Source organism: Neoarius graeffei, chromosome 24 (assembly GCF_027579695.1).
Source record: "Neoarius graeffei isolate fNeoGra1 chromosome 24, fNeoGra1.pri, whole genome shotgun sequence".
Lineage (NCBI taxonomy): Eukaryota > Metazoa > Chordata > Actinopteri > Siluriformes > Ariidae > Neoarius > Neoarius graeffei.
The window spans coordinates 4,307,847-4,334,257 of NC_083592.1; the positions used below are offsets into that span (position 1 = coordinate 4,307,847).

A 26,411-nucleotide genomic window follows, 5' to 3' on the forward strand; every position below is an offset into this window, starting at 1 on the left:
ATGATGTTTACTGCCCCCCGCTGGTGGGAGTGTGTTACTGCAGGTGGTTAACAAGGAAATAATTGTGTGTGAAAATCAGGTCTGGAAAAAGTTTTGATTTTTATTCAGTCATCCACTTGAGTGTGTTTCTTTTTTAACTGGTTCCCTGAAGGGTTTGAAAAAGCCGTAACTTCAGATCTTCATCACTGAGGTTCTGGCTGGTGTGTTTTGTCCAGCTGTACACTACCGTTCAAAAGTTTGGGCTCACCCAGACAATTTTGTGTTTTCCATGAAAAGTCACACTTTTATTTACCACCATAAGTTGTAAAATGAATAGAAAATATAGTCGAGACATTTTTCTGGCCATTTTGAGCATTTAATCGACCCCACAAATGTGATGCTCCAGAAACTCAATCTGCTCAAAGGAAGGTCAGTTTTATAGCTTCTCTAAAGAGCTCAACTGTTTTCAGCTGTGCTAACATGATTGTACAAGGGTTTTCTAATCATCCATTAGCCTTCTGAGGCAATGAGCAAACACATTGTACCATTAGAACACTGGAGTGAGAGTTGCTGGAAATGGGCCTCTATACACCTATGGAGATATTGCACCAAAAACCAGACATTTGCAGCTAGAATAGTCATTTACCACATTAGCAATGTATAGAGTGCATTTCTGATTAGTTTAAAGTGATCTTCATTGAAAAGAACAGTGCTTTTCTTTCAAAAATAAGGACATTTCAAAGTGACCCCAAACTTTTGAACGGTAGTGTATATGGAGGCTGAAAATAAAACTTGGCCTGTGTCTGAGAGAACACTGTTTTACTGTTAAGTCATGAGCCAGTTACATCACTGCACAAGTGTGTGTGTGTGTGTGTGTGTGTGTGTGTGTGTGTGTGTGTGTGTGTGTGTGTGTGTGTGTGATTATCCAGGTGAGCTCCCGCTCTCGTTGGCCAGCTGCACTAACCAGCCTGCCCTGGTGCACTACCTGACCGAGAACAGCCACAAGAAAGCAGACCTGCGGCGTCAGGACTCACGGGGTAACACGGCCCTGCACGCACTCGTGCACGTGGCCGACAACACGCGCGAAAACACACGCTTTGTCACTAAGATGTACGACCTGCTGCTCATCAAGAGTGCCAAACTTCACCCAGAATGCAACCTGGAGCAAGTTCTCAACAACGATGGCATGTCACCACTCATGATGGCCGCCAAACTGGGCAAGATCGGGGTGAGTGAACAAAAAACAACAACTTGTAGTTACGTCACCCATAATGTGACAGATTCTGCCAAACATATTACTGAAAAAGGAAAAAAAAAAAAGAATTGCTGATTCACTCATAGGGTCAAGGTTTAGCAGTGTCATATTACTGTTAGATTTTGTTTAAAGAATAGTGAATGATCTGTGGAAGATGTTTTTTAGTTAGTCATATCAGATGCTCTGTGGCCGCGCAGTGAAAACTGTCCATGCAGACGCTCATCTAAGTTTCCAAACCTGTCATTGCTTAACTCTTGAATATTGTGAATACTCTCATTAAAAAGCTTATAATCTCTGCTTTCCACAGAAATGGATCTGGTTAAGATCTGTTCAGTACTTTGGGAGTAACGGCAGGTTGAAGTCGGTACAACAGAGTAAAAACTCTGCTCGCGGGATGTCGGGAAACTGCCGGTGATTTTCTTTTTGAGTCACGGGAAAGCAGTCAGGCTCTCTCTCTCTCTCTCTCTCTCTCTCCTGATCGGTTTCCCACTGGATTACTTGTCAATATCAATCAGATCACTTTTATAGCGATGTTCTCTCGCTCTCACTGTTTCTGATGAAGGATTCAGCAACGTTTTCCCTCTGCTAGTTTTGATGTTCTGATTCACAGGACACTTTGAAGTGAGTTTTCGTACCTTTACCTTCTTATTTTTTTCAAATCGAACTGATTCCTGTCAATAAACAACTATTTTAGAATATAACTGGAGTTGTTTTGATGAAAAATGTTGAGATCTTAGTGGTCAGAATGAGATTTTAAAAAGTCGAAAGTCAGAAATGCGAGCGTCGATTTCAGTTGAGTTAATGTGAATTGTTTATTGGATGTGGATCAGACAGTTTTTTCAAGGTTCACTTTGAAAGCTGTGAATATTAATTGAAATAATCATTTATATTCTTTCATATAAACACCAGTAGGATCTACTGAGAAATACAAAGTCCTACAGAGCACAAAGAGGGGATTAGAAATAATCTTTTATTACTTTATTTTGATAGAGAATGGTAGATGTGAGACATTCAGTGCTTATTTATGCAGGTTTTATAATTAACACTGATTTCTCCTTCTTTGTGATGTACAACCCCGATTCCAAAAAAGTTGGGACAAAGTACAAATTGTAAATAAAAACGCAATGCAATGATGTAGAAGTTTCAGAATTCCATATTTTATTCAGAATAGAACATAGATGACATATCAAATGTTTAAACTGAGAAAATGTATCATTTAAAGAGAAAAATTAGGTGATTTTAAATTTCATGACAACAACACATCTCAAAAAAGTTGGGACAAGGCCATGTTTACCACTGTGAGACATCCCCTTTTCTCTTTACAACAGTCTGTAAACGTCTGGGGACTGAGGAGACAAGTTGCTCAAGTTTAGGGATAGGAATGTTAACCCATTCTTGTCTAATGTAGGATTCTAGTTGCTCAACTGTCTTAGGTCTTTTTTGTCGTATCTTCCGTTTTATGATGTGCCAAATGTTTTCTATGGGTGAAAGATCTGGACTGCAGGCTGGCCAGTTCAGTACTCGGACCCTTCTTCTACGCAGCCATGATGCTGTAATTGATGCAGTATGTGGTTTGGCATTGTCATGTTGGAAAATGCAAGGTCTTCCCTGAAAGAGACGTCGTCTGGATGGGAGCATATGTTGCTCTAGAACCTGGATATACCTTTCAGCGTTGATGGTGTCTTTCCAGATGTGTAAGCTGCCCATGCCACACGCACTAATGCAACTCCATACCATCAAAGATGCAGGCTTCTGAACTGAGCGCTGATAACAACTTGGGTCGTCCTTCTCCTCTTTAATCCGAATGACACGGCGTCCCTGATTTCCATAAAGAACTTCAAATTTTGATTCGTCTGACCACAGAACAGTTTTCCACTTTGCCACAGTCCATTTTAAATGACCCGTGGCCCAGAGAAGACGTCTGCGCTTCTGGATCATGTTTAGATACGGCTTCTTCTTTGAACTATAGAGTTTTAGCTGGCAACAGCGGATGGCACGGTGAATTGTGTTCACAGATAATGTTCTCTGGAAATATTCCTGAGCCCATTTTGTGATTTCCAATACAGAAGCATGCCTGTATGTGATGCAGTGCCGTCTAAGGGCCCGAAGATCACGGGCACCCAGTATGGTTTTCCAGCCTTGACCCTTACGCACAGAGATTCTTCCAGATTCTCTGAATCTTTTGATGATATTATGCACTGTAGATGATGATATGTTCAAACTCTTTGCAATTTTACACTGTCGAACTCCTTTCTGATATCGCCCCACTATTTGTCGGCGCAGAATTAGGGGGATTGGTCTTCACATCTTTACTTCTGAGAGCCACTGCCACTCCAAGATGCTCTTTTTATACCCAGTCATGTTAATGACCTATTGCCAATTGACCTAATGTGTTGCAATTTGGTCCTCAAGCTGTTCCTTTTTTGTACCTTTAACTTTTCCAGCCTCTTATTGCCCCTGTCCCAACTTTTTTGAGATGAGTTGCTGTCATGAAATTTCAAATGAGCCAATATTTGGCATGAAATTTCAAAATGTCTCACTTTCGACATTTGATATGTTGTCTATGTTCTATTGTGAATACAATATCAGTTTTTGAGATTTGTAAATTATTGCATTCCGTTTTTATTTACAATTTGTACTTTGTCCCAACTTTTTTGGAATCGGGGTTGTATAAATGAGAGTTAAGATCAGCTTTAAATAGCGCAAATAAAGTCATTTGGTGAAACTTTGAAGAAGTGTGCCAAGTTAACGTTTTACCCTAATTAGCATAATTAGTGCTAATTAAATGCTAATTTGCATAACTGTTATTACTAATTTTTCAAACTTTGTATTCAGTATACAACCATCTATGTTTCTGCCAATTTCCATGTAAATATCTTGAAAAATAGAAAAGTTATGAAGAAAAAAACATTTGATCTCATTGGTTAATGAGGCCCATTTTGGACCATGTGACCCTCAGACAGAATATTATGGCCGTTTTCTAAAAATTACACCATTTCTTTAATCTTTGATATGTAACATCAAGAACTGATAAACATAGTTTAATTCTGTAAAAAGTCTGTTGTTCTGAATTCAGTGAGAGCAGTTTCAAGCAATTTGGGCTGAATTTGAATTTTCACCCAATATGCCGACTTCCAGCACTATAACACGATTTATAGTGGTACAGTAGATTTGTATAGTGGTATAGTGTGTATAGTGGTACAGTAGATTGTGTATAGTGGTATAGTGTGTGTATAGTGATATAGTGTGTATAGTGGTACAGTAGATTGTGTATAGTGCTACGGTAGATTGTGTATAGTGGTATAGTGTGTATAGTGGTACAGTAGATTGTGTATAGTGGTACAGTATATTGTGTATAGTGTGTATAGTGGTACAGTAGATTGTGTATAGTGTGTATAGTGGTACAGTAGATTGTGTATAGTGGTACAGTATATTGTGTATAGTGTGTATAGTGGTACAGTAGATTGTGTATAGTGTGTATAGTGTGTATAGTGGTACAGTAGATTGTGTATAGTGGTATAGTGGTACAGCAGATTGTGTATAGTGGTACAGTAGATTGTGTATAGTGGTATAGTGTGTATAGTGGTACAGTAGATCGTGTATAGTGTGTATAGTGGTACAGTAGATCGTGTATAGTGTGTATAGTGGTACAGTAGATTGTGTATAGTGATACAGTAGATTGTGTATAGTGTGTATAGTGGTACAGTAGATTGTGTATAGTGGTACAGTATATTGTGTATAGTGTGTATAGTGGTACAGTAGATTGTGTATAGTGTGTATAGTGGTACAGTAGATTGTGTATAGTGGTATAGTGTGTATAGTGGTACAGTAGATTGTGTATAGTGTGTATAGTGGTACAGTAGATTGTGTATAGTGATACAGTAGATTGTGTATAGTGTGTATAGTGGTACAGTAGATTGTGTATAGTGGTATAGTGTGTGTATAGTGGTACAGTAGATTGTGTATAGTGTGTATAGTGGTACAGTAGATTGTGTACAGTGTGTATAGTGGTACAGTAGATTGTGTATAGTGTGTATAGTGGTACAGTAGATTGGGTATAGTGTGTATAGTGGTACAGTAGATTGTGTATAGTGGTATAGTGGTACAGTAGATTGTGTATAGTGGTACAGTAGATTGTGTATAGTGGTACAGTAGATTGTGTATAGTGGTACAGTAGATTGTGTATAGTGTGTATAGTGGTACAGTAGATTGTGTATAGTGTGTATAGTGGTACAGTAGATTGTGTATAGTGTGTATAGTGGTACAGTAGATTGTGTATAGTGGTATAGTGGTACAGTAGATTGTGTATAGTGGTACAGTAGACTGTGTATAGTGGTACAGTAGATTGTGTATAGTGTGTATAGTGGTACAGTAGATTGCGTATAGTGTGTATAGTGGTACAGTAGATTGTGTATAGTGGTACAGTAGATTGTGTATAGTGGTACAGTAGATTGCGTATAGTGTGTATAGTGGTACAGTAGATTGCGTATAGTGTGTATAGTGGTACAGTAGATTGTGTATAGTGTGTATAGTGGTACAGTAGATTGTGTATAGTGTGTATAGTGGTATAGTGGTACAGTAGATTGTGTATAGTGTGTATAGTGGTACAGTAGATTGTGTATAGTGTGTATAGTGATACAGTAGATTGCGTATAGTGTGTATAGTGGTACAGTAGATTGCGTATAGTGTATAGTGGTACAGTAGATTGTGTATAGTGTGTATAGTGGTACAGTAGATTGCGTATAGTGTGTATAGTGGTACAGTAGATTGTGTATAGTGGTACAGTAGATTGTGTATAGTGTGTATAGTGGTATAGTGGTTTCACTAGATTGTGTATAGTGTGTATAGTGGTACAGTAGATTGTGTATAGTGGTACAGTAGATTGTGTATAGTGTGTATAGTGGTACAGTAGATGATTCGTAGTAATGTGTGGTTTATATTCATACAGTAGATGATTTTTTTTAGAAGTAAACAGTTTATAATAGTTCAGTCAGACACTGATTTTTCTCTCCTGCAGGTTTTCCAGCACATCATTCGGAGAGAAATTAACGATGATGAGGTGCGTCACCTGTGCAGGAAGTTTAAAGACTGGGCCTATGGACCCGTTTACTCGTCCCTGTATGACCTGTCCTACCTGGACACGTGCGGTGAGGACGTCTCTGTGCTGGAGATCCTCGTCTATAACAGCAGGATCGAGGTAACTGATGAAGGAAAAAGATACACGGGGATGAGAGGAGAAAATTAAAACTCAAAAGTTAAACAAACAGAAATACAGTTTGAAGTTTATTTTAGTTTCGTTCTCATTAACAGCACATTTGTAAAAATAACAGAGAGCTGAGACGTGAGCGTGAGGGGCAGCTGGAGGTTTCTGTAAAAACTCTATCAGGACACTTTCAGTATTTATAGTAATAATTCATCACTCAGCACAAACAGGGCGGGTCATCATCTACACATCTGGACTCAGCCGAATGAGGGGACGATCTGAAAAAGGAAAAAAAAGGGGGGGATGAAAAACTAGGGATTATTAAGCCGAGACGGATTCAGTGATGATAATAAATTCATCATCTAAGAATTGTGACATTAGAAATGACGCGCTCCTCTGAGTGTGAAACCTGATACAAAGACAAACTGAAAATAAAAAAAAAGCATTTAGGAAATAATTTTAGAATACAGTTCTCAAACATTCAAATGCAGATTTTTTTTTTTAATTGTAAGCTTGTCTTAGTTTTGGCACCCCAATACCCAATGGGTGACCCAAATGCTAGAACTCAATCTGTCTGACATTGTCTTTTTGTCTCTCTTCGAGGCACAGGGACAGAAACATAAAGAGGCAAAAATCAAGGAATTCTGGGACGTAAAATAGCGTTCGTGCTCATGTACATGAAATGGTGTTGCTTGTGCAGAACCGTCATGAGATGTTGGCTGTGGAGCCGATTAACGAGCTGCTGAGAGCAAAGTGGCAGAAATTTGCTGCCGTGACTTTTTATATCAACGTGGTTTCGTACCTCATCACCATGATCATCTTCACACTCGTCGCCTACAACCGTCCTTCAGGAAGCCCGGTGAGCACCATCAACACACACTCACTCTCTCTCCCCCCATGTTCATAAATCTGTGTGTGTTAACACTTAAACTCCCTCCTCAGCCTCCGTATCCGTATGTAACGACGGGGGACAGACTGCGTCTGGCAGGAGAACTCATCACCCTCAGCTCTGGACTGTTTTTCTTCCTCAGTAATGTGAGTCTCTCTCTCTCTATCACACACACACATTCACAAGGCTCACAGTGTCCGTTGGTTTCACAAACCACTCCAGGACTGGATAAGTGATAAATAAACCAAATATTAAGCACTAGTTTTACCCCACCACATGTTCACTGTTTCTTTACTTTTGCATGGAGCCCTTAGACAGACGCACACGATACAAATTCAGTTAAATCCAAATCACGCTTTTAACAACACTGTGTCACAAAGCAGCTGGACAGAAATCTGGATATGCGTTTAAATTTCCCCTGAGAGAGCATGAAGAAGAAACCCTGAGAGGAAGCGGACTCAGAAAGAACCCGTCCTTCCACCATGATAAAGTTCCACTGCAAACTCCACGTAAACACGTGTAGAGATCTCATCTCATTATCTGTAGCCGCTTTATCCTGTTCTACAGGGTCGCAGGCAAGCTGGAGCCTATCCCAGCTGACTACGGGCAAAAGGCAGGGTACACCCTGGACAAGTCGCCAGGTCATCACAGGGCTGACACATAGACACAGACAACCATTCACACTCACATTCACACCTACACTCAATTTAGAGTCACCAGTTAACCTAACCTGCATGTCTTTGGACTGTGGGGGGAAACCGGAGCACCCGGAGGAAACCCACGTGGACACGGGGAGAACATGCAAACTCCACACAGAAAGGCCCTCGCCGGCCCCGGGGCTCGAACCCAGGACCTTCTTGCTGTGAGGCGACAGCGCTAACCACTACACCACCGTGCCACCCACGTGTAGAGATGTTTTATTAAAATTAGATTGTTAGCAGCATTAGGCTTGAAGTTCCAGAACAAAACTTAAGCAAACATCAGGCACTGAACATATCCTCAGCCGGTGTTAATGGAATGGGGCAGCGATCTGATGTCAGTTTTTGTTAATCAGATCCTTAACATTTTAATGGAACTGTTTGGTTTTTTTATACGACTGAAATTTCTTTCTCTCTTTCAGATAAAGGATCTGTTTATGAAGAAATGTCCAGCAGCAAGCTCCTTATTTATCGATGGATCATTTCAGCTTCTTTAGTAAGATACAGACACACACACACACACACGTACAGTGGATATAAAAAGTATACACACCCCGTTTAAATGATCGGTTTTTCTGATGTAAAAAAAATGAGACCACGATAAATAATTTCAAAACTTTTCCCACCTTTAATGTGACCTATAACCTGTACAATTCAATTGAAAAACAAACAAATCTGTTCGGGGGAAAGCATAAAAAATTAAAAACATACAATAAGCTGGTTGCATAAGTGTGCACACCCTTAAACTAATACTTTGTTGAAGCACCTTTTGATTTAATTACAGCATTCAGTGTTTTTGGGTTCACGCCTGCCATCAATTAAAATGACTCTGATTAACCCCAAATAAAGTTCAGACATTTCCTCAGTTGCCTCCTCCAGCAAAAGCCAGGGTTCACAGAGAGCTTACAAAGCATCAGAGGGATCTCATTGTTGAAAGGGATCAGTCAGGAGAAGGGGACAAAAACATTTCCACAGCATTAGATATACCATGTAGCACAGTGAAGACCGCCATCAAGAAGTGGAGAAAATATGGGACAACAGTGACATTACTGAGAACTGGACGTCCCTCCAAAATTGATGAAAAGACCAGATGAAAACTGGTCAGGGAGGCTGCCGAGAGGCCTACAGCAACACTGAAGGAGCGGCAGGAATTTCTGCCAAGTACTGGTTGTGTACGACATGTGACAACAACTTTCCGTATTCTCCATATGTCTGGACTATGAGGTAGGGTCAAAGAAAAACATCCAGGCCCGGCTAAATTTTGCAAAAAATATATACACCAACTCTCCCAAAAGCATGTAGGAACATGTGTTATGGTCTGATGAAACCAAGGTTGAACTTTTTGGCCACAATTCCAAAAGGTATGTTTGGTGCAAAAACACCACTGCGCATCACCAAAAGAACCCCATACCCACGGTGAAGCATGGTGGTGGCAGCATCATGGTTTGGGGTTGGTTTTCTTCAGCTGGAACAGGGGCTTTAGTCAAGGTGGAGGGAATTATCAACAGTTCTAAATACCAGTCAATTTTGGCCCAAAACCTTCAGGTGTCTGCTAGAAAGCTGAAGATGAAGAGGAATTTCATCTTTCAGCACGACAATGACCCCAAAAAAGTTTTGGAACGGCCCAGCCAGAGCCCAGACCTCAATCCAATTGAAAGTCTGTGGAGTGACCTGAAGAGGGCTGTGCACAAGAGACGCCCTCGCAGTCTGACAGATCTGGAGCGCTTTCGCAAGGAAGAGTGGGCAAATATTGCCAAGTCTAGATGTGGCAGGCTGATGGACTCCGACCCAAAAAGACTGAATGCTGTAATTAAATCAAAAGGAGCTTCAACAAAGTATTAGTTTAAGGGTGCGCACACTTATGCAACCAGCTTATTGTACGTTTATGTTTTCCCCTGTATGGATTTGTTTGTTTTTCACTTGAATTGTACAGGTTATAGGTCACATTAAAGGTGGGAAAAATTTTGAAATTATTTATCGTGGTCTCATTTTTTTACATCAGAAAAACCGATCATTTTATCGGGGTGTGTACACTTTTTATATCCACTGTATATAGATATATATTTAACAGTTATTCCCCAAAATCAAGTTGTACATGAGCCGATAGGCTGCGAGGTGCATAGCACCGAGTTGTCTATAATCCATGTATGACGAGATTGAGTGGAATCACTGTTTTATTCTATCCACATTCACTGGATTTTAAGAAACGGAGCATTTTTATTGTTATTTTTTGCAAATTCGATAAATAAAAACTTTATAGAAAACATCTGACCAAATCATTTCTGCTTAGAATGTAAACAAACCGGTGAAAAGACAGGAGCAATTTGTGAAAAATGCAATAATAATAATAATTCTTGAAAAATAAAAAAAGATATGTTCTTACAATCAAATACTTTAATTTCATATTTAGTTCCTTTTTTTGTATTTTTGGGGCTTTCTTCTTTTTCAACTTTTTTTTTGGCGGTTGGTGAACCAACTTAAAGGTGCGTTACCGCCACCAAATGGTCTGGAGTGTGGAACAGGAGATACTGGGGTGGGGTGGGGTGGGGTGGGGTGGGGTGGGGTGGGATGGGGGGGCTATATTCTTTTAGCTATTTCTGCTTCTTTTAAATACTTGATGATGATTTTTTTTGGGGGGGTTGTTTTCGAGTCGAGTTTTCATTTCATCCTCGGTTGGTTCAGCAACACGTGCCGCCATTTTGTTTTTCTCTACTCACTGTATACGAGCTCATATCCTAGTCATAGAGTAGCCAATCAGAGCGCATGATTGTTCATATCCAGTGAATATAGAAATCATATATATATATCATGATTAATTTCTTTCTTTCCTCCCAGTTTCGTGTACTCGGTGCTGGTGTTGGTGACGGCGGTTCTCTACCTGTCTGGGCTGCAGGCCTACGTAACGGTGATGGTGTGTGCGCTGGTGTTAGGGTGGATAAACACACTGTATTTCACCAGAGGCTTCAAACTCACTGGCACATACAGCATCATGATCCAGAAGGTACGCACGCACACACACACACACACACACACACACAGACAATTATTTGTTATTATTATTGCTGTACCTGTCATTATATGCATAATATAAATATCTTAGTTTACATGGCGAAGCAGAAGACAAAAAATATATAATCATAAACACTAAAATTAATCGACGCCAAGAATCAAAGAAACGCTTAGTAAATTCTATACGCTGGTAATTAAACAACTAATTCATATTTAAATATGATTTTATTAAAGAACGAGTTCTTAAATAAATAAAATGTGTAATTATTTACTTGGTTAATTTAAATAAACGAGTGAAAGTATGTTATTGATGAATGTTGTTGCAGCCACTCACGGTGTGTTTTCTTGTTGTGGTGTAGATCCTGTTTAAAGATCTGTTCCGCTTCCTGCTGGTCTACGTCCTCTTCATGATCGGCTACGCCTCAGGTGAGGATAAGAATCTCTCACACACACACACACGTATTTCACTAACAGATTTACAGTGATTTCCTCAGAATGTCCATCACGTTTTGCTCTGTTCTCTCTCCTCTGTTAGCTCTGGTGTCTCTGCTCAACCCGTGTCCCTCCAACAGAACAGACGACCCGTGGGACATCACAAACAAGTCGTACTGCCGGGACAGGGTGGCCTTCAGCACCTTCCTGCTGGACCTGTTCAAGCTGACCATTGGCTTGGGAAACCTGGAGGAAATGCTGCAGGGGATGCAGTACCCGGCCGTGTGCCTCATCCTCGCCGTCACCTACATCGTCCTGTCCTTCGTGCTCCTGCTCAACATGCTGATCGCACTGATGGGTCAGACCGTCACCAAGGTGGCCAAGCAGAGCAAGAAGATCTGGAAGCTGCAGGTAAACTCCGAGTTACACAAACGGGAACAGGAGACTCTGGAAATATTACGGATAAGAGCTGTTCATGATCGTTTATCAGCAGGTCCAACAAGTTATTTTACTGATTAACACTTTTATTGATAAATGAACCGTCTCTGTGATCCTCAGTGGGCTACGACAATCCTGGACATTGAGCGCTCGTTACCTGTGTGTCTGCGCAGAAAGTTCCGTGTGGGTGAAATGGTGACGGTGGGCAGGAACTGGGACGAGACCCCAGACAAACGCTGGTGCTTCAGGTACAATAAAAAAAAACAATGAGTGACAGACAGTCAGTAGCAGCCTGGGGTGGGTTTCCCAAAAGCATCGTAGCACAAAGATCATCGTTAAATAGTAGAGCGAGCATCACAATGAACTCTCTCTCCCCTAGTTAAGATGCTCTTAGTATTAAGAGGCTTTTGGGAAACCCACCCCTGACCAATTAACACCTTAATAAAAGATTTGTTAACAGACAAATTTAACTCCCGCCTCTAAGGCTACATCCACACGACAACGGCAACGAGATTTTATTTTAAAAAATATCGCGTCCACATGGGCAACGGATCAGTAAAATATCAGGTGCATATGGCAACGCAACGCTTGCTGAAAACGATGCAATACACATGCCACACCTCTAGGTGCGCTGTAAGACGGTCCCATCGGAGACACCAGAACAATAGAAGAAGTAGGACGCATGCGCATAAACCCCTTCTTCTACCCGGCGTGAAGCACTGTCAGGAACACAAACACAACAAGAAGATGGCTGCGACTACGCAAGGAAATCGTGCCTTCTGTGTGTACAAATTAGTTTTATTAGTGTGCATAGTTTTATATAACTTAATTTTCTTATTGTGTGTGAACATTTTGAAAAGCAGTCTTATCCAATAAACAAAAAATTCAAGAAATGGTTCAGTTACTTGTTTATTTAAAAGAAAAGCTGTATACAAAAGTGAATGCAATGCAGTGGTTCATACAAAACAGCGAGAGTGCTGCTTGTTCTAGTCATGTGGTTGTGACGTCATCGTAAACAAATCCATTCTACTCATCCAGACGACTTCGCAACGGCGCCGTTGCCGGATTTTTCCACTCTGGAACCCGTTCTCAAAAAATATTGTTGTGGGGCACCCAAAACGCCGGTGCCGTGTGGACGCCAGGCCAAAACAATAAACAATTTTATCAGATTTACCTGAATCCGTTGCCGTGTGGACAGGGCCTCAGAGTGAGGTTGAGAACACCGAGTCTGACTGGACCGTGTCTTTAATTGGAGATGAAGCTACAAGACGCTGTAGCCAGAAGGCTGTGAGTGCCCGTCATGGTGGTAACCCAAGAACTTGCTGGTGGCCATCAGTGCTGAAGGAATCCAACAGGGTCAAGAAAGAGGCCTTTCTGAGAAAGCTGGAGCATGATGGGAGTTTGGAAAGACCATCTCTATGGGTCATCTTGGGAACATCTGGGACTCTTCAGGAGCCTCTTAACGCTAGGAGCATCTTAACTAGGAGAGAGAGCGGTCATTGTGATGTTTGCTCGACCATTTAACGATGAGCTTTGTGCTACGATGCATTTGGAAAACTCGGCACTGACTGGTGTGATTATATATCATGAACAAGATTGAAGTAATTAATGAATTGTGAAATAAATAATAATAATAATAATAATAATAAGTTGAATTTATATAGCGCCTTTCTCACACCCAAGGTTGCTTTACAATTGGAAAAAACAAGTGTTGTCAGGCAAAACAAATCTCGCTCGGCAGCACTTATTTTATACCTATATGTTGATAACGGTAATATTTCTCAATCATTAGCTGTCAGGTTATAGTCTTATGAAAATCCGTGACCTTGAGTTTGACAATACAAAGTCATTCAAGGTCAAAGGTCATGGTGGCAACTGAAAGCCCATATAGGACTTCTTATATGTTGATACTGGTAAACATCTGGCTGTCATGAACCATTTTATAGCCCTTTGAAAACCCATGACCTTCAGTTTGACCTTTCAAGATAACTAAAGGTCAAAGATCATGATGCCGAACGAAAGACCATGGGAGTTCCTAGATGCTCATAATAGTAAACATCTTTCTATCGGCAACCGTTTTTGAGTTATAATGGAAAATGTTATTTTGACTGAAAGGTTGACCTTTCCAGTGACCTTGACCCGATTACCCCCAACATTATATCAGGTAATCTACAGACCATTGGCCACCTACCCTGAAAATTTGAAGTCAATCATTGCAACCATCTAGATACTAGATTGTTAGCAGACAGATACACAAACAAACTGCACTGATTACAATCCCTCACCCCGCTGACTCCGTCACGGCCGAGGTAAAAAAACGTCCACCAAAGGAGGTCAGGAGGTCATTCCAGTGGTGTAGCTGCCCACAGTCCCACCAAAAGGTGCATGAAGATAAATCCCACGCCGTCTGCACAGCCACCGCGCCGCCGCCGGGCAACATGGCTCAGAACACCACATCAAGCACAGCAGCATCGCCGCACAGCGCTGGACAACCACGATGTTAAAAGAGCGGCAAGCTCACTGCAGTCCATAGCGAGGAGCACAGGCATCACCCACAGCAAATCAAGGCCTGGAGGGAACCGACACCCAAAACTGGGCCTGGAGCTACACCACAACCGGCAGACAAAACATTCAAACAACAACAAACATCAAACTACACAACCACAAAAAAGAAAAACAAAAGGGAAAATAAAATAAAATAAAAAGCTCCGGTGAGAAGCAGCAGCCAGAACGCGCACAGCGTATCTCAACCAGAAACAGAAATGATTTATTCAATAATGATTTACTTGTTAGCTCTGTGTGTCCCAAAACGGGCTGAATGTCCTCGTAAATACGGGTTGGTGTCAGTGATCTTCGCCTGCTCCTCACAAATCCATCATGTTTTACACAATCCATCCATCTCATTATCTGTAGCCGCTTTATCCTGTTCTACAGGGTCGCAGGCGAGCTGGAGCCTATCCCAGCTGACTACGGGCGAAAGGCGGGGTACACCCTGGACAAGTCGCCAGGTCATCACAGGGCTGACACATAGACACAGACAACCATTCACACTCACATTCACACCTACGCTCAATTTAGAGTCACCAGTTAACCTAACCTGCATGTCTTTGGACTGTGGGGGAAACCGGAGCACCCGGAGGAAACCCATGCGGACACGGGGAGAACATGCAAACTCCGCACAGAAAGGCCCTCGCCGGCCCCGGGGCTCGAACCTGGACCTTCTTGCTGTGAGGCAACAGCACTAACCACTACACCACCGTGCCGGTTTTACATAATCCTCAGTTTTTATTTAAACATCTAGCAAAAAAAAAACAGCATGAATTAGCTCCAGCCATGATTGCGTCAATAAAAGGTCCAGAAACAGGTCGAAAATCCAGTGTGTGTGTGTGTGTGTGTGTGTGTGTTTATCTTTTGCTTCAGAGTGGATGAGGTGAAGTGGTCAGACTGGAACCACAACCTGGGAATCATTAACGAGGATCCAGGACAAAAAGAGCAAAATGAGCACATGCACGCCAACACGAAGCGCCTGCGACGAGGTGGGACACACACACACACACACACTTTGCCAAAAAAAAAAAAGGCATAAGTGTATAAGGTGTTTATCCACAGGTTCAGTTCCACTCCTCCTCTCACATCCCGGGTAATAAGGAGCTCAGGTGGAGCAGGCTGGGAGAGCAGGGTTCGAACTTCACTGGTTCTAACTGGGCCTTTTCAGTATATCGGGCCGATACACAATGTTTTCTTACAGCTCCGCCCACAATATTGCTGACACACCTGTAAAAATTGCTGCTACACGAATAAAAGTTTCCAAACCTGTCACTGTTTAACTCTTGAATATTTTCTACCATTAAAAAGCTTATAATCTCTGCTTTCCACAGAAATGTATGTGGTTAAGATCTGTTCAGTACTTTGGGAGTAACGGCAGGTTGAAGTCGCTACAACAGAGCAAAAACTCTGCTCGTGGGACGTCAGGAAACTGCTGGTGCTTTTTTTGAGTCACGGGAAAGCAGTCAGGCGCTCTCTCTCTCTCTCTCTCTCTCCTGATCGGTTTCCCACTGGATTACTCGTCAATATCAATCAGATCACTTTTATAGGGACGTTCTCTCGCTCTCACTGTTTCTGATGAAGGATTCAGCAACATTTTCCCTCTGATAGTTTTGATGTTCTGATTCAGGGGAGACTTTGAAGTGAGTTTTCAGAGCTTTACCTACTTATTTTTTCAAATCAAACTGATTCATGTCAATAAATAACTTTTTGAGAATATAACGAGTTGTTTTGATGAAAAATATTGAGATCTTAGTGGTCAGAATGAGATTTAAAAAAACGGGAATCAGAAACGCGAGCGTCGATTTCAGTTGAGTTAATGTGAATTGTTTATTGGATGTGGATCAGACAGTTTTTTTCGAGTTTCGCCTTAAAAGCTGTGAATATTAATTGAAATAATCATTTATATTCTTTCATATAAACACTAGTAGGCCTTACTGAGAAATACAAAGGCCTACAGAGCACAAAGAAGGGATTAGAAATAATCTTACTTTTTACTGAGTTTACCAATTTAACGTTTTACCTAATTAGCATAATTAATACTAATTAAACACTAATTTTCAAACTTTGTATTCAGTATACAGCTGTCTATCCTCCTGCCAATTTCCATGTAAATATCTTGAAAAATAGAAAAGTAATGAAGAAAAAACATTTGATCTCATTGGTTAATGAGGCCCATTTTGGACCATGTGACCCTCAGACAGAATATTACGGCCGTTTTCTAACAATACGCCGTTTCTTCAATCTTTGACTTGTAATATCTGAAGAATGGATAAACATATTTTAATTCTGTAAAAAGTCTGTTGTTCTGCATTCAGTTCTGAATTCAATGACAGCAGTTTCAAGCCATTTTGATTCAGTTTAAATTTTCACCTGATATGCCGAATAATATGGCCAAAAAGAGCTTGTTTCAGGGAGACCTGCAAGTGCCCGGACACGCACTAGAAAGCATCTCCAAACCTGTGAGCTTTCGGCGTCCTTAGACAACCCCTGAACCCCCAGCCATTATAACTGGTGCCACTACGCTGATATTTTGGTCTCGTTAGAACTTTTCATCTGGACACAGAAACAGTCCGAGCACAGGGTCCTCACACTCCACAACACACAGCCACATGAGATCATATCCACTCCCGCAGCTGCTGAGAAAAACTCGTAACCGAACCAACTCCAGTTCCCATATCATGATCACAGATGTTTAAACCTTCATGAACATTTTTTCTATAAATAAAGGAGCTGAATAAATCCCACATGGGTTCAGTTCATATATCATCAGGTTTTGAGTTCAGTAATATGCCCCGTGTCACTCTGAGCCACGAACACCTTCCACTGGAGCTTCTGGGTTCCTTCAGCAGAAATGAACGAATCCGTGACCTTTCAATTGTCTTAAAGATTTTTTTTTCACAAGGTATTATATCTTAATGGTGTGTGTGTGTTCCAGATCGCTGGTCCACAGTGGTTCCTCGTGTAATGGAGCTGAATAGAGGCTCCAGACCCAGAGACCATGTGGTGGAGATGATCGAGCCCTTGAAGCACAGAACCAGTTTCAACTCAAGCTAGTCCTGGACTGGACCACAGAGCTGCAGTGAAATATGAAATGTTATTTCAGTCACTGTAGAACATCTACATCCACTTCTGTCTCCGTATAGACTGGAAAGAAAATCAAAATCAGATCTGGTCACGATGCCACAACAATACGGAAAACGGTCAAAAGTAATGGCCACAGAACAACTACAGAACCGGACTGAAACCGGACCAGAGCAGGACAGAACTCCATCATGGCAACACAACAAGAAAGGCAAAATCCACAGTGATCAATAAAGACAGATCAGGGGCTTAAACAAAAACAACACTGTAACTGATGAACTAGGACCAGAAAAGATCTCGATCAGACCAGAACACAGATGACTGGAAGCAGATCATTATCAGAACAGAACCAGGAGTCCAAATCCACTCCAGTCACTGGATAACAGAGGAACTCCAAATCAACTGAAGTCACTTCATACAGCCAAATCTATTTTAAACAAAGGACTGATTTTTAAAATTATTTTATTGTATATTTTATGATTAAACGTTATTTTTCAGGATTCGTTCTCAGGGATGTGTCTGGAGACGATCTGGATGTTATTTGGGGATCATAAAAAAGGACAGACATCAGAAATATGCAGGAAGGAAAAGCACATTTACTCGAGGAAAGATGATGTTTTCAGGATGTTCTGAGTTAAAGTGATTTATTTATGGTGAAATATTAATCAGGTTTAAAAAAAATCCAAAGTTCATCATCCTCCAAAGTTTTTATAAATCTGAAACTCTTAACACGACACTGTTCAGTCTGTCTGGGATTTTTGAAATCAAGCATCCAAGATGTAAAAAAAAAAAAAGGCCTGTGCAATATCAAATGTCATTAAACATCTGGAGCAGCGTGGCCCAATGAGCAACGTGCCGTATCAGTTTGGTCCGAACAGCATGTTTTTAAATCTTAAACCTGAACATCTGGGTCATAAGCTGCCTCACAATCACATGAGGGGTTTTTTTTGCATATTGTTCATTTTTGGCTTTTACATCATTGTTTATATCTTTATACTGTGTTGTTTTTTTCCTGTGATAAAGGAACATAAAGGAACCTTTTTTTATATTTAGAAAGTCATGTGACTTCATTTTAAGTAAATATAAAAGTGATGTAGAAGCGGATGATATAGTTTTATATTGTATGAAATGAAGATGATTGATATAAAAGCTAATGTAACATTTGCAAGCGTTTGCAGGTTTATCGGCTGGACGCTACTGTACACATCATCATCATCAGCGAAGGCAGGGTTTTAATTTATGGGACTGCGGTAAATAGACACAAATACAAACACAATAAATATGTACAAATGAAGTACACACATGTCTCAAACATCTTTTTTTCCTGTGTGTGTTTATGATCATGTTTGCTCAAAATCTGATTTATTTGCTATTCAAGACCTCACCAGTAGGTGGCAGTAGAGAGTTTACAGTACAGCTGCAGTGATGCAGTCGGATGAAGTGGATTTTAATGCTCTGTTGAGATTTTTTTTTCCCTCACTCAGACTCTGGAACATGTGAGAAGTGAAAAGTCACCAAAAAGACAAGATTTATTTATTTATTTATTTATTATTTTTGGTGGCACGGTGGTGTAGCGGTTAGCGCTGTCGCCTCACAGCAAGAAGGTCTGGGTTCGAGCCCCGTGGCCGGCGAGGGCCTTTCTGTGTGGAGTTTGCATGTTCTCCCCGTGTCCGCGTGGGTTTCCTCCGGGTGCTCCGGTTTCCCCCACAGTCCAAAGACATGCAGGTTAGGTTAACTGGTGACTCTAAATTGAGCGTAGGTGTGAATGTGAGTGTGAATGGTTGTCTGTGTCTATGTGTCAGCCCTGTGATGACCTGGCGACTTGTCCAGGGTGTACCCCGCCTTTCGCCCGTAGTCAGCTGGGATAGGCTCCAGCTCGCCTGCGATCCTGTAGAAGGATAAAGCAGCTACAGATAATGAGATGAGAGTATTATTTTTTTACCACAGTGCTGTTGAGGTCTGGATTCTGATTGGTCAGCAGAATGTGTTAAATAACCACATGCAAACACCTTTTATTCAAAGCTTTAAAAATACTACGGAACTATATAAAAACACATTTTGGTGTTTTTTTTTTTCTCCTACACAAATATTAAATTAAAGAAAGCACTGTGATTGGGTGGATATTAACGGCTTCTAAATCACGTGATCAAGTTAGTCACGCCCTATCGGATAATGCAAGTTTGCAAGATCTACAGCACTGGGCAAAACATAAAGCAGATTTATTTGCCATTTAACTGTTTATTAATTTTTAAAAAAAAGGTGATTAAATCTCAGTATTAGACTGAAGATTCTCAGCCTGAATACCTGAGTCCACACCTACCTCTGTTCAACCAACAGCAGATGGGTTCTAGAACCAGGTCCATTCAGGATTATTCGAACCCTGGTGCCAGCCAGTGAGCCAGCCCACATTTTCACCAGTTTTGAGTGGAACTCTTATACTCAAGAATGCATGGTGAACAGAGGGCGTGGCACAATGGGATTAAACAGTAGGAGTAAGACGGCGGTGCGCATTGATTACCTCTGAACTTTTGTTCTGTTATTACAAATGTTTGTTCTCGGTCCATTTTTTTTTCTGAAGATGTTTCCTCCATCACGTTCTCCATCACTGCATTCTGCTTCATCTCCAAACTGTTTCGACGGCTCTCACTGGAAAAACCAGCTATATTTTGCTTCTGGCTGGGAAACAACTTTTCAGGTTCTGAACCAATTTATTTTTGGTCTAAATGCTCAGAAGGGTTTAGAATTTGGTGCACGAGTCAGAACAGAACCCATTCCCTGTTGGTTGAAAAGCGGTGACCCAGGAAGGATTTTGGAAATATGATTTGAGATGGGTCTGTAATTGGACAGTGAAAGAGAATCTAGACCAGGTTTCTTTAGTATTGGTGTAACAGAAGCAATTTTGAGGGAGGTGGGAACAGTGCCTAAAGCAAAACACTGATTAATCATATGAGCAATATAAGGGGAGATAGCAGATACACAGGATTTAAGAAGTGCAGTGGGTGCAGGGTCCAACAGACATGAGGAGGAGGAGGACTTAGTCATGATTTCCGATACTTTAGAAGAATCAACAGGAGAGAAAGCAGAGAGACAGCAGTCAGTGTTATGAGAAAGAGCTACTTGCGAGACAGAAGAATGAATTTCAGAATGAAAGTGTTGGTAAATACTGTCAATTTTATCCGTGAAAAAATCCAAAAAAGCCTGACACTGAGCAGAGGAGCTGGGAGTGGTTGAGGAAGGAGGCTGAAGAAGTTTATTTATTGTATTAAACAGAGTTTTGGGTCTATAGTTGCCACTCTTAACGATGTTAGCGTAGTAGGAGGATCGGGCAGCATTAAGAGCATCCTTATACTTTGTGATGTGTTCAGAGAAGAGTGGAAGATGAATAGTAAGGCCAGTTTTCTTATAAAGGCGCTCTAGCCGCCTTCCCTTGGCCTTCATGGCCCTAAGCTCAGAGGTGAACCAAGGAGAGGCGCAAATTGCGGAGACCTGTCTAATTTTAAGGGGAGCAAAAGTGTTCTGTGTTAGATATAGTATTATTGGAAATAGAAACTGTATCATCAGGAGAGGAAACCTCAGCAAATTTACAAAAAGAAGAGAGGAGAGAGGCAGAGAAAGAATGCACATCAATAGAAGAAAGAGTACGGAAAGAGACAGTAGAACGCAGAGGAAGTTTAGAAGAAGGCACACGGAGACAACACTCAATCAACTTGTGGTCAGTAAAACCTCCATCAGAACCTGATACAGATACAATTTTTATACCAGTAGAGCAAAGCGAGTCAAGTATATGACCAGGATTATGTGTGGGAAAGTCAGCATGCTGAGTTCAACCAAAACATTCAAAGACCGTCAAGAGCAACTAGTGTCAGCATGAATGTTAAAGTCACCCAGAAGAATGACGGCAGGACAGACAGATGAGGCTACAGTTAGCAGTTCATTCAGTTCAGACAGAAAAAGAGATGGTGATGATTTGGGAGGTCGATAGATTAAGAGCAGCAACATTGGTGAGGGAGTGGAGGTTTTCATCTCATCTCATTATCTCTAGCCTCTTTATCCTTCTACAGGGTCGCAGGCGAGCTGGAGCCTATCCCAGCTGACTACGGGCGAAAGGCGGGGTACACCCTGGACAAGTCGCCAGGTCATCACAGGGCTGACACATAGACACAGACAACCATTCACACTCACACCTACGCTCAATTTAGAGTCACCAGTTAACCTAACCTGCATGTCTTTGGACTGTGGGGGAAACCGGAGCACCCGGAGGAAACCCACGCGGACACGGGGAGAACATGCAAACTCCACACAGAAAGGCCCTCGCCCGCCCCGGGGCTCGAACCCAGGACCTTCTTGCTGTGAGGCGACAGCGCTAACCACTACACCACCGTGCCGCCCCTGGAGGTTTTCAAAGCCAGATATTCACAGGATGCAACATCATGAAAAACAAACAAAACAATCTCCAAGTTTCAAACCACATCGGAAAACTGTAGCTAGACCTTCACCTTTCCCTGTGAGACGGGGCTTTGAAATATATATGTGTATCCAGTCGGTGAAGACATATTTAAATGTAGATAGTCCTCAGCCTGTTGCCATGTTTCTACCAGCAGAAGTATGTCCAGGGTCTTTTGGATAATTAGGTCATTAATGAGTGATGCTTTGTTGGTGATGGAGCGGGAGTTTAAAAGGCCAAACTTCGCAGGAAACACAGGTGACAATCCAGAGACAGCAGAACACTGCAGTTTCCCAAGTGAGCGAAGAACACTGTGATTAACTCCATGAGCGTTCTTGTTGACCTTGGCAATCTGATTGAGAGTCCATATGATGGGTATGGAAGACTCCGAAGCATAATGAGCAGTCGGAGAGCGGGGAATGTACAGAGGGTGGCGCGCGATTCCAATAGAGCGGCACAGATTAAATACTGTGGAATCCAAGCAGTGCCACGTACTAAGGCTTTTTAAATCCTCCGGCGGGTAGGTGTAAAACATGGGTAAAAGCCCGGGCCACAAAACCCGAACAGGAGAGTAAAAAGAAACATGAAGGAGAAATGATTGTGCAAATGTTCATCATAACTTTATGGAGGAGAAATATTTTCTCTCTATCGAAGACATTTTACATATATTTCCAAGAGGAAAGACAAGGTGGAATGTCTTACCTTTTCACTCCATAACACACACACACACACACACACACACACTTCTTTATCCCCCTGATACACTTGTTCTCCAAAGAGTTCTTCCAAAATTTATTCTGAAAAGAGAAGAAGCATCATCTCCCTCTGGAGTTTGGTAAAAAGAGAGCTTTAGCGTTAGCTGTAGTCGAGGAGATGTTATAGATCCAGACATCTCCATCATAGCTATGTTGATAACAGCCTCTAACCTCCATCATCATCCATCAGACTGAAACGTGTCTCCACAACCCAACAGATTTATTTGTACCGTTTCTGAACTGAAGAAACATGCAGCCATTTCAACATTCAGATTATCCTAATAAAATTAAACAGCATTATTACAAACGGAGGCAGTGTTGGGAAAGTTAACTTTGCACTAGTTCATGTAGAAAGTGCAGTTCACAAATTTTAAAATGAACTAGTTCAGTTTATAATTCAAAATCTTGAACCAAGTTCACAGTTCCAAAAATGAACTAGTTCATAGTTCTTTTTTTTAATACGTTGCTGCGAGCTATTATTTTTCAAAATTATTGCCACAGCCCATATAGAACCACAGACAGCAATTATTTTTATCAGTTTTAATACTGAAACTACGCGTCAGATTTCATCTTCGTATCCAATTTTGAAATCCTTATCCAACCAGGATTTACATTAGCATTGAGGGGACAGCCCTCAGAATACTGCCATTTCCCCATCGGTGCTTTAACACTTGGTTGGCGCCCATTCAGTCCACACTAGTAGCCAGCTGCAGCTTTCACCCCGACAGCATATTCTCAAAAACATGAGGGGAAACTTGCTGCTCGAATGGCCTTTTTTAATGAGGAATTATTAAAACAAAAACAGGACAGCAGTCCTTAAGGTGCAAATGTTTTTCCATTTTAATAATTTTCCAAACCTGGAAACAATTCACATCAAATTCCATTTCAGTCCAGACTAAAAAGGAACCTAAAGAAAGCAATACTGGAGAAATATACCAGGCAAGTTCTACAAACAAATTACAACTTAAAATAGTAAAACCCTCAAGGAGACCATTCTAACTGCAGTATACTGTTAACAACAACGTCCAGAAGATGTGTCGACATAATTCTGTACTAACACAAACACAATCTGAGGTAGGAAACAAAGGTTGTACCTTAAAGTGCAAAACATTTAAACATTATCTTTTCATTAAGTCACTTTTCAATTTTTGTGACTGTATTTTTTCCTGACTTGTTTCCTCAAAGAAAAGTTCTAGAACTTCATCTCATCTCATTATCTGTAGCCGCTTTATCCTGTTCTACAGGGTCGCAGGCAAGCTGGATCCTATCCCAGCTGACTACGGGCGAAAGGCGGGGTTCACCCTGGACAAGTCGCCAGGTCATCACAGGGCTGACACATAGACACAGACAACCATTCACACTCACATTCACACCTACGCTCAATTTAGAGTCACCAGTTAACCTAACCTGCATGTCTTTGGACTGTGGGGGAAACCGGAGCACCCGGAGGAAACCCACGCGGACACGGGGAGAACATGCAAACTCCGCACAGAAAGGCCCTCGCCGGCCACGGGGCTCAAACCCGGACCTTCTTGCTGTGAGGCGACAGCGCTAACCACTACACCACCGTGCCACCCAAGTTCTAGAACTTGGGTCATAAAAGTGCAATGAATAAGTAAAAAAAATCAATAAGTTAAAAAGAGTCAGTCAGAGTCCAAGGCCATGCACAGTGCTACTACTTCCTGTCCAGTGTGAGTGAAAATACCTTAACTAAATGAAAACCTGTCACTGGTTACAGTCCACATAAATAACTAAAATAATAATAATAATAATAATTAATGAAAATTAAATTTAAAAAAAAGTCCAAAAGTGTGCAGGGACAGTGTTGCTTTCTGTCCAGCCTGGAAACCCCTTAATGGCGGAGGCAGAGTCTGAGGTAGCACGGCTGCTGCTGCCATCAGTTGTTTTTGCCCCCATGCTGCGCATTTTGATATAGAAACCTGGCACTCTCTTGAAGCAAGTTAAACTGTGACAGAGCGCCGTTCACAAACGCCAGAATCATGAACGCGTTCACAATAACGTTCACCAAACGGAAATACAGTGCGTTCAGTTCACGTTCGCCCAAAACATGAACGCGTTCAGGCCCAACACTGAATGGAGGACAGTGTACACGGTTAGCGGTTCATTCACTGTCAGTAAATACTGTAATAAACATCATCTAACAACGTTCTGAAAAACACACACATGCAGTTCTGTCCCTGCTTTGTTTATTGTCTCCAGATATTAAACTGTAAATCTAAGGGTTAGAAATGACTAGCCCTAACCCTGATGTATTGACGCTTACACACTGAGTACTCCAGTCAGAATGCTGTTACTAACCAGTTGCATCAAGATACCGTACACACATACCGTTACCAGGTCCAGCATCTTACATTAGACTGCCCCCTATTGGTATTAACTGAATACAACAGTGCATATCAATTCATCCACTTTTTTTTTTTTTAAATAAAGTAGAATTTGTGTCAACTCTGAACTTAAAGCTGTTGTTACCACAACTTAAAATACTGCACTTTTCTACCAGGTAATACAACATAAAGTCTGTGTATCATTTGAAAAATTTCCTCTTTAACAAACATCTTTTCCATCTGACTTCTCATCTCATCTCATTATCTGTAGCCGCTTTATCCTGTTCTACAGGGTCGCAGGCAAGCTGGATCCTATCCCAGCTGACTACGGGCGAAAGGCGGGGTACACCCTGGACAAGTCGCCAGGTCATCACAGGGCTGACACATAGACACAGACAACCATTCACACTCACATTCACACCTACGGTCAATTTAGAGTCACCAGTTAACCTAACCTGGATGTCTTTGGACTGTGGGGGAAACCGGAGCACCTGTAGGAAACCCACGCGGACAACATGCAAACTCCACACAGAAAGGCCCTCGCCGGCCATGGGGCTCGAACCCGGACCTTCTTGCTGTGAAGCGATAGCGCTAACCACTACACCACCGTGCCGCCCCCCCCATCTGACTTGTTTTAACAAAACCATTTTACATCTTTTGTCTGTATTTCAATGATACATTTCAACATCTTTTTTTTTCCATACATACTCAACCCCTTTACATTACATTTCTTCAATCAGCCTCTTTGGTCTCACTATTTGTCTCTTTACATTACCATCCTTGTTTTTGTCTGTCTCTGGTAAGATATGTGTATCAGTCTTCTCTGGTTGTTCAGCTTGGCTTGATATCATCATGTCATTTGTGTTGCTGTCCATGACCGTGAAGGTTTTGTTTGGAGGCACTTTCAGCAGGTGTCTTCTGTTTCGCCTCAGTGTGTTTCCGTGTTCTGTGATCACTTCATATGACCTGGGTGTTGTCTCCTTAACCACTTTAGCCAGTGGTCCCCACTGTCCATCACATCTTACCCGCACTATTTCTTCCTGTGTGAGTGGGCTCAGTGGCTTAGCTGTTCTGTTGTAGACTTCTGTCTGTTTCACTTTTGGAGAGCTTGGCACCCTCTATTCCATCTGATGTTTCGCTGATGGGAGCCTTGTCCTTAGCTTTCTTTTCATGAGCATTTCCGCCGGTGAAAGTCCATTTTCTAGTGGTGATGCTCTGTAGTTGAGAATAGCCAGGTAAGGGTCTTCTCCAGCTTCTGTGGCTTTGGTCAGGATGCGTTTCACAATTTGTAGTCCTTTCTAGTCCATTAGATTGTGGGTAGAGAGGGCTTAATGTG

The 26,411-nt window shown here is 41.6% G+C and overlaps 1 protein-coding gene across 4 annotated transcripts in view; it reads left to right on the plus strand.

Moving 5' to 3' along the window:
- The window catches only part of trpv4 (transient receptor potential cation channel, subfamily V, member 4), a 39,751-nt gene extending 20,921 nt beyond the window's left edge, over positions 1-18,830 (plus strand). For all 4 annotated transcript variants that reach the window (XM_060907856.1, XM_060907854.1, XM_060907855.1 and 1 more), the window contains exons 7-17: positions 909-1,207; positions 6,252-6,431; positions 7,138-7,296; positions 7,380-7,472; positions 8,447-8,520; positions 10,860-11,025; positions 11,393-11,459; positions 11,569-11,876; positions 12,024-12,151; positions 15,324-15,439; positions 17,386-18,830. In XM_060907856.1, coding sequence (XP_060763839.1) covers positions 909-1,207; positions 6,252-6,431; positions 7,138-7,296; positions 7,380-7,472; positions 8,447-8,520; positions 10,860-11,025; positions 11,393-11,459; positions 11,569-11,876; positions 12,024-12,151; positions 15,324-15,439; positions 17,386-17,504 — 1,709 coding nt within the window. In that variant the 3' untranslated portion in view covers positions 17,505-18,830. The remainder of the gene's footprint in view (positions 1-908; positions 1,208-6,251; positions 6,432-7,137; positions 7,297-7,379; positions 7,473-8,446; positions 8,521-10,859; positions 11,026-11,392; positions 11,460-11,568; positions 11,877-12,023; positions 12,152-15,323; positions 15,440-17,385) is intronic.
- Positions 18,831-26,411: the final 7,581 nt, after the last annotated feature.